The sequence below is a fragment of the Marmota flaviventris genome, chromosome 9, assembly GCF_047511675.1.
Source record: "Marmota flaviventris isolate mMarFla1 chromosome 9, mMarFla1.hap1, whole genome shotgun sequence".
Lineage (NCBI taxonomy): Eukaryota > Metazoa > Chordata > Mammalia > Rodentia > Sciuridae > Marmota > Marmota flaviventris.
In genome coordinates this window covers 8,202,249-8,211,007 of record NC_092506.1, presented here as the reverse complement: position 1 = coordinate 8,211,007, position 8,759 = coordinate 8,202,249, and the positions used below count along the sequence as shown (strand labels likewise).

General features: G+C 52.8%; 1 protein-coding gene across 3 annotated transcripts; it reads right to left on the bottom strand.

Annotated features, from left to right (window-relative positions):
- Positions 1–348: 348 nt before the first annotated feature.
- On the bottom strand, positions 349–8,577 carry Bad (BCL2 associated agonist of cell death). 3 transcript variants are annotated; one of them, XM_027944389.3, is made up of 4 exons: positions 8,475–8,577; positions 7,879–8,082; positions 1,541–1,731; positions 349–792 (listed from the first exon to the last, which is right to left on the bottom strand). In XM_027944389.3, the coding sequence occupies exons 2-4, from the start codon at positions 8,072–8,074 to the stop codon at positions 667–669; spliced, it is 513 nt and encodes a 170-aa protein (XP_027800190.1). In that variant the 5' UTR covers positions 8,075–8,082; positions 8,475–8,577; the 3' UTR covers positions 349–666. The 3 variants fall into 3 exon arrangements, with proteins under 3 accessions (XP_027800190.1, XP_027800188.1, XP_027800189.1); XM_027944387.2 differs by lacking the exon at positions 8,475–8,577 and adding an exon at positions 8,374–8,463; XM_027944388.3 differs by lacking the exon at positions 8,475–8,577 and adding an exon at positions 8,178–8,307.
- Positions 8,578–8,759: the final 182 nt, after the last annotated feature.

Here is an 8,759-nt window from a genome sequence, read left to right as displayed (position 1 = left end):
CAAGCAGAGCTGGCCTTAGGCCGGCCACACAGTAGCTGCTCGAAAGTACTGACCCAAATAGGAACAAATGACCCCTCTCTGGGGAGCCGCGCGGGAATTCCAGTGGCAGCCGAGCCTTGGTTCCCAATTACCATACTAGAGATAAGCGCCTGGCAGTCTTTGGGGCCCAGTCGCGTCGCCCCACCCCGAGGTGGCTCTACTTACTGCCTTGACCCATTCCCCGTATTTGTCCCTGGATGTCACCCAAACGAGCCTGTTTCCTGCATGTGTAAGCTGGGGGCATTTTTTTTAAATGTCAATGATAGAACCATTCTGGTCCAACCCCAAGCGACTGTACAGAGGCGACGCGGCGGCACAGGTGTGACTTTTATTAGCATGTAGGTCGCTGGGCCCACAGCTTCCCGGCGGAGGAGAGGGCCCTGGCGAAGTAAGGGTTAAATCCCGGCTCGCAGCTTGGGCGGGACTGCCCAGCGCCCGAGGGCGGGGCGGCCAGCCGTGGGCGGAAAACCTTCAAAACTTGCGTGGACCTACCCTCTGCGCTCCCACGCGCCTCCCAGCCAAGGGACAGAAGGGTCCCCTCTGCACAGGCCTGCGGAGATTTCCGCCCACACCCAAGATGGTCGCCAACGGCGACAGGAACCGGTGGAGTTTGGGATGTGGGGACGGTCACTGGGAGGGGGCGGAGCCTCGCCTCCCCAAGTTCCGATCCCACCAGGACTGGATGAAGCGCGTCCAGCTGGAGCTTTGCCGCATCTGCGACGCTGTGCCCGCGCTCCTCGGGCGAGGAAGTCCCTTGGGGTGGGAAGAAGAAAAAGGTTAAGTTAATCGGCTTACCCAGGCGGATCGAATCAAGTACCTCCATTTCCGGAACCCAGTGTAGAGGAGATCCGGGGAGACGTAAAAGACCACGGCCTCCAGCATGTCCTGTACCGAATGGTCAGGGAGCCAGCCACAGAGGACGCTTAGGCCCTCAGGAATGGGGACTGTTTAGAGCCAGAGCTGGGGACTGGGAAAATGCCTAGGGATCTAAGTGGAAGAGCCAAATATCTAGCACCTAGAAGATGGGACCGCAATTCAAGAATTGACGTGTGCCCCACGCGATGGCGCACGCCTGTAATCCCAGAGAGGAATTACAGGGAGGCTAAGGCAGAGGATTGAAAGTTGGAGACCAGCCTCAGCCATTTAGCCAGATAGTGTCTCAAAAAACGGGGGGCACTGGGGATGTAGCTTGATGGTCAAGGGTCCCTGGATTCAATTCCCAGTACCCCTCCCCCCCAAATTGAAGAAATATCCCAAGAACCTTGATACCCGAAAGAGGCGGTCCGGGACTACAGGTCCCAACATGCCCCGGGATATGACAGGACCTGGCGGGTAAAAAGTGATCCGGGACTACAGGTCCCAGCATGCCCCGGGACAGAAGGCGGTCCGGGACTACAAGTCCCAGCATGCCTTGAGACGTGGAAGGACCTGGTGGGGGCAGGCGGTTCGAACTACAGGTCTACGCATGCCGCATGCCGCACGCCGCAGGGCCAGCGCTCACCTTAAAGGAGCCCTCGAATTCGTCGCTCATCCTCCGCAGCTCGCGGCCGTAGCGCTGTGCAGCCCAGAGATTGGGGGGCGCCGAGCGCGAGCGGCCGCGGAAGGGGCTGGGCTCCTCTTCCATCTCTTCATCCAAATCGGTATCTGCGGGGTACGAGCTGTGGCGACTCCGGGTCTCCGTAGCCCCAGCGCCTGCAGAAGGGTTAGCGGGTTGGGGCAAAGTAAATCTCTGCTCCTCTGCGTCCCCCTAGCTGCGAAACCCTCCTGTGTAAATGGAAGGAAGCTCGGGGGCTTTTGTGGGAAATCGAGTTAAGGCCTCACTAAACCCGCACATCTTTGCTAAGTGCCAATAAGGGTCGAGGCCTTTTAGCCCATTAAATAAATGATTTTACACTGTGCTTGGAATTAAAGAGGCAGTGGTTGTAATTACTAGGATTAGGGAGGCGTCCTGCACAAGATCTGCAGGGGTCTCCAGAGGATGAGAACCTGGCAGCAACACTGATGCATCCCTCATCACACCTGCTTTGAAGAAAATGTCCAGAACTATTGACTTTTCTTTTTCTGTTTTGGTACTGGGGATTGAACTCGGGGAGGGACACTCGACTACTGAGCTGTATCCCCAGCCCTATTTTGTAGTTTATGTAGAGACAGGGCCTCACTGAGTTGCTTAGCATCTCGCCATTGAGGCTGGTTTAGAACTCCAGATCCTCCTGCTTCAGCCTCCGGAGCCGCTGGGGTTACAGGCATGCACCATTATGCTGGGCTGTTTGTTGACTTTTTTGATGTGACGTTTATGGAACACTTACTATGCATTAATTCCCTCCTTATCTTCCTAACCACCCTGAGAGTTGAGTACCACCACTGTCTCCGCTTTACGGATGAGATGACTGAGGCTTAGAGAAGACTTATAAGCCCTGAGGCTCGAAGTCCCTAGGTTTGATAGAATCCTGTGTCCACTGGGATGGACCTCATTCCCTGTCCAACCATCTTTAACTCTGAACAACTTCATCACCTTCACGAGGGCCTAATCCTAGCTTTACTCCCAGCAGGTGTAAAAGAGTCACACCTAATAAGGAGTGTGGAGATGCTCTGTGACTTGCCAGCACCGTAGGTCAGTATATTCAGAAGGATCTCTGTTGTGAGGTCTGATCTGGGTACCGTGTGCCACTCTTGACTCCTGCCAACTATACCTTGCTGCTCACACCAAGACCTAGGAATACTTCCAGGAGAAGAAAACCCAGAGCTAAGACAGCCTGGGGCACACACTTGGCATTCACAGACAAGGATGTCGGTCAGGAAGTCTTTGGAGGAGGGAAGATTTAGGCCAGGTGTGGAAGCTGGGGTGTATCAAACAGAACATCTCCCCTCTCCAGTCAGATCCCCCCCACTTAGAAGAGGGTGGGAACCAAAAAGGCCCACCCTGAGGTCAGGCAAGGGTACCTCAAACCCTCAGAAGAGCCAGATGGAAGTAGGTACAGATAGCTAAATCAGGAATCAACTGGGATGGGGCTGGAGTGCCAGGAACAGAAAAACTCCTGATAAAAAATGGGCCTCTCCGGGGCTTGAGTTGTGGCTCAGCTGTAGAAGTGCTTGCCTCGCATGTGGAAGGCACTGGGTTCGATCCTCAGCACCTCATAAAAATAAAATAAAGGTATTGTGTCCATCTACAACTAAAAAAAAAAAAAAAAATTCTTAAAAAATGGGCCTGCCTGCTTTTCATTTCTATGGGACGTGAGCAGTGGAGCAGGGATCAGTAATTCCGTGGGTTCAGCCAGGACCATGTTCCTGCTCTGGGACCTTGAGCCCGTTGGGGTCTTAGTGTATTTCTCTGTGAAATGGGGGCAATCCCTGTCTCCCAGGACCACTGGGAGAACACAGGAGAGCATCCCACCCTGTCCTTGCACATCCCCAGTGAGGCAGACACCAAATCCTCCCTATCTTACAGATGAGGAAATAGAGGCACTGAGGTTAGGAACTTTCCTGAGTCACAGTGGCACACCCTGCCTGCCACCAAATGTCCAGGCAATGTCAGCTTCTGAGAACTCAACATTTGACACGTGCAAGTCACCTGAGTGATGACTTTCCAATGAGTAGTGCTAACACTATCACTCTCCCAGGAATTAAGACAAGCAGAAGAGGCCTGGAGGATAGCTCAGCAGTAGACCACTCACCTATCACGCTGGAGGCCCTGGGCTGGATCCCCAGCACCACAAACACAACAAAAAACAAGCATAAGGGGCTGGGGATGTAGCTCAGTTGGTAGAGTGCTTGCCTCACATGCACAAGGCCCTGGGTTCAATCCCCAGCACAAAATAAATAAATAAAAGTATAGGAACACGGGCTAGGACAGATTGGATGTTTCCAATGTATGAATTCATTTAGTCCTCATCCTGTGCTAACAGGAAATTTCCTCACGGTCACCATTTTACAGAGGAGGAAACTAAAGCAGGACAGGGTAATTTGGTAATTTGCCCAAGATCATATAGCAAGTGGCAGGGATGAAGCCATGTGTGGTGGCGCAGGCCTGTAATCCCAGCCACTCCAGGAGACTGAGGCAGGAGAATTGCAAATTTGAGGCCATCCTCAGCAACTTAACATGGCCCTATGGACTTAGCCAGACCCTTTCTCAAAATAAAACAAAAAACAGATTGGGGATATGGCTGAGTGGTTAAGTGCCCCTGGGTTCAATCCCAGGTACCAAAACAAACAAAAACAGCTCAAAGCCTGTACTGTGGGATGGAAGATTCTCAGCAAAGTAATGAATTTGGCAATATCAAGCCATGCCATCATCAAAATGATGCCCATTTGCATAAAATGGATTATTATTTTGTAGTACTGGGGATCAAATCCAGGGGTGTTCTACCACTGAGCTATATCCCCAGACGTTTTTTTTTTTTTTTTTTTTTGTACTGGGGATTGAACCCAGAGCACTTAACCATTGAGCTACATCCCCAGCCCTTTTAAGTCTTTGAGACAGAGTCTCACTAAGTTGTTTAGGGTCTTGATAAATTGCTGAGGCTGGCCTCAAACTTGTGATCCTCTGCCTCAGCCTCCTGAGGAGGTGGGATGATAGGTATGCCTCACCATACTTAGTTGGGAAAACCAAAAGTATCTGTTTACTGGGGCAGGGGGGTGGATCCAGAAGATTTTCTGTGAACTCCCTAGGGAAAGAGGTCAGGTGTGCCTAAGCCAATTTCCCCTCTAGGGGAAGGGAGTGCTAGAGCCTGGGTGGATACCCAGTCCTGCCCACTCAGGCCATCCACCTGGAGTTTAGCCTGAGGCGGGATAGGGGGTGGGAGGGGACTGTGGTCTAGCAACTCACCTCCAGCTGTAAGCTCTGACTTACCCCCCAGGCTTCTGGGCAGCAGGTGGGGCCCAATACTTCCACCTTCCCGCTGCCACAGGCACCCTCATAAAAACAGTGCAGTTCAGGTACTTAGAAGCTGTGACGCTTCCCCACTAGGCAGGGCCAGGCCTAGATCCCATCTTTAGGATGCTAGGCCTCGCAAGCCCTACTACCCTGCCCTAGGAGGCAGAGGTTGCGGCCCCAGTGCTCTGTCCCACCCTGACCAGTGGCCTCACAAGCCATCAGCATCCTGTAGCCCCTGTGGGCTGAGACAGCAGGCCCCCACTCTGTCAGAGGGGATGAAATCAGAAAGCTCTAAGATGGGGGATGGTTAATATTTTCTGTCAAGAGCTAGGAAGCAAATAGTTCAGGTTTGGTGGCCACAGTCTCTGGGACAATTATTCAACTTTACGCTCACAGCTTGGAAGAAGCCACAGCCATACGGAGCTGACGGTACATTGCTGGGTTCCACTACAGCTTTATTCGGGACACTGAAAACTGAATTCTATGTAATTTCCCCTGTTAAAAATACTGTTCTCTAGATTTTTGTCCACTATTTTAAAAAGTGAAAAATCGCTAGATGCAGTGCCACAGGCTGTAATCCTGGCAACTGAGAGGCTGAGGGGAGGATAGTAAGGTCCAAGCCAGCCTCAGCCACATTTAGCAAGATTCGTTCTCAAATACCCAGATACTTGGGAGGCTGAGGTATGAGGACCATTTGAGCCCTGGACATTCCCAGGTGCCCCAGGCCCAGCAACTGCACCTCCAGCTTTAAACTTCACGGCCCATTCTTAGACACAGAGATTTACCAGAGGCTGTGGTGTGCCAGCCCCTGCTGTAAGCCCAACTTCAGCCATCTTCACTTTAAACCTCCAGTGGGTCCTATTGAAGGTTTTTATTGAAGGCCATGGAGACACAGGACAGCAAGTGCTTCTGCACCTTCCCCTACGCACTGTTGGTAAGCAAGCATCAGGTCCTTCCTGCAAGGGAGGCCACCTGAACTCCCATTTAACAATCCAGCAGGAGCCCAATGGCAGGAAATAGAAGGGCAAAGAGATCCAATGTGAGCTGCCCTGCCCAGGTAGAAGGTTCCAGGCCACACAGTACAGGCAGGCCACTGGTCCTTGTGATCTTTTTTTGGAAATCACTTGCTTTTAAGACACTGATTATTAAATCAAACAAACATTTAAACTGGGTGTGGTGTCACTAGCCTGCAATCCCAGCTCCTTAGAAGGCTGAGGCAGGAGGATCAAAAGTTCAAGGCCAGGGCTGGGCTATGGCTCAGTGGTAGAGGGCTCGCCTACCATGTGTGAGGCACTAGGTTCGATCCTCAGCACCACATAAAAATACATTATATGCACCTATAACTAAAAAATGAGTTTTACAAAAAATAAAAAAATAAGTAAAATATAGGGGGCTGGAACTCTAGCTCAGTGGTAGAGCACTTTCCTAGCATGTATAAGTCACTGAGTTCGATTCTCAGCAAGGCATATATATAAAGAACAATAAAGGCCCAGTGACAACTAAAAAAATATTATAGCTGAGCGTGGTGGCACACACCTTTAATCCCAGCAATTTGAGAGGCTGAGGTAGGATGATCCCAAGTTCAGGCCAGCTTGTCTCAAAATAAAAAAATAAGAAGAGCTGGAGATATATCTCAATGGCAAAGTGTCCTTGGGCTCAATCCCAGCACCAACAGAATTTTTAAAAAGCTGTGTGCCAGCCTGTCATCCCAGCAGCTTGGGAGGCTGAGGCAGGAGGATCAAGAGTTCAAAGCCAGCCTCAGCAAAATCAAGGCCCTAAGCAACTCAGTGAGACCCTGTCTCTAAATAAAATATAAAATAGGGCTGGGGATGTGGCTCAGTGGTCAAGTGCCCCTGAGTTCAATCCCTATTACCAAAAAAAAAAAAAAAAAATTTTTTTTTCACTCAAAGTCCCCACAGACTGAGTGGGGCCTCAACTACCCTTCCCCACCTCCCTCCCCTGGGAGGCATACTAGCTTGAGGCAGTCTTGGCACCTGGGCCTCCCCATCTGCTCTTCCCTGTATCTGGAAAGGTCTTCCCACAGACATCGGAATGGCTCACCCATAGCCTCCTCCAGCCAGGCCACCATGTGGCTTCTTCCCAAGATCCACCCCAGTGACTCTGCCAGCCCCCAGGACTGTGCTTCTCTGTACTCTCTTTTGTGCTCCGACCCCAGCACACACCATCTTCTAATGCATTCCGTGTTTCCAGCCTATCTCCCCCACCTCAGAAGAGTGCGTAAGCTCCACAGGGCAAGGACTGCTTCCCACTCACTGAGGCACCCCAGCAGCCAGAACGGACTTGGCTTTCACAAGACCTCTCTGTTCCAGGTGCCAGCCCAGTGCCAGGCACCAGGGAGATGCAGGCTACTGAGAAATGCCCAGGCCCTCCTGTGCCCATCCTTCCATATGACCCCAGTGTTTCCCAACTCCCACACCAGTCACATAGCCTGGGAGGGCTGTCTTCCACTTGGGGATCAACTGCCCTTCCCTGGTACAAGGGCAGTTCCCTATGGGTGAGCCTCAGGGTGGAAAAGCACACACCTGCCTGGTGGAAGGCTCTATCCCAGGGAAAGGTGGCACCCTGTGGCAAGCATCAAGTAGTCTTCCAACCCACCTCCTATTTAGTTAATACCAAGCACGAGTGACCTTAGGAGAGTCACTTCCCTTTCTGGATCACTGCCTGCCTTTCACCGATTTCTGTTCCTGGTCCCATAACAACAGATGCCCTTTTTGAGCATTTATTACGCACCATCTCTATAATCAATGCCTTCTGCCCATTCCTGCCAATTAACTCAATAGTACTACAAAGTGGTGGTGATTGTTTGGCTTGCAGAAGAGGAAACCGAGGCTCAGAGAAGTTAGGAACTCCCCTCAAAGCTTTCAGTGAGTAGTGCAGCTGGAGTGTAGGGAGTGACTGGGCTGAAGGCAAAGTGGATAGGCAGGTGGTGTCAGTGGTGGGGAACCTACCTCCATGGTTGCTGCAGCTGGTTGCCTGCCGCTGCTGGTGACCGGTGTCCCTGGGGAGGCCTGGAGCCAAGCCGCAGCCTGGTGGTTGATTCTTGTAGGGGCCTGGCCGGTCCCCTGCGGGGCTGGGGCCCAGGCCCCCTTCTGCGGAGCTGGAGTCTTCCTGCTCACTGGGCTCAAACTCTGGGATCTGGAACATGCTCTGGGCTGCGAGGACAAGATGACAGGTAGTCAGGGTGCAAAACTGAGGAAACGGCGGCGGTGGGAGACAAGGGACAGGTGTCCCTTTCTCCCTCTAATACCTTAGCTCATTTAGGCCCGCCGGTCCTTCCAGGCCCTCATCTATCTACTGCATCTGGTCGGGCAGGGAGCTCAGGGAGTTGCCCAGGACCTAAATCTCCCCTCGGGGCCCAGGTGCTCGGGAGCAGCCCCAAACCCCTACCTAGGCCCCGCCCCTCCCCTCCCCGCCCTGCCGGTGGTTTGGCACACAGGTCTCACCCCAAGCCCGTTCTCAAGGCCCCTGACCCGGGCCCGCCGCCTCCCTCTAGTACTGAAAGCGCCCGGCCCAGGTTTCCTGGGTAACGGGAACTGTCACCGACCTAGTCCAATCAGCTCTCGGAATGAATCGCGGGTTGGCCCGGAGGCGGGGCCACTCCAGGCCGGGTGCCACCCTCGCCGCCGACATGCGGGTCCTACCGCCTTCCTTCCCGGTCCCTCCTTCCTCTCCTGTCGCCTTTACTTCCTCGCGCCTGGAGCGTGCGCGGAAGCGATGAAGGCTTTTTCTGGGATCCCCATTTGGAACCTGGAGGCCCGCTTCTGCGGACGAATCCTTCAGCCCCTCAGGGCCTTAATTTCCCCCGTGTAAAATGGAGATAATGACACCT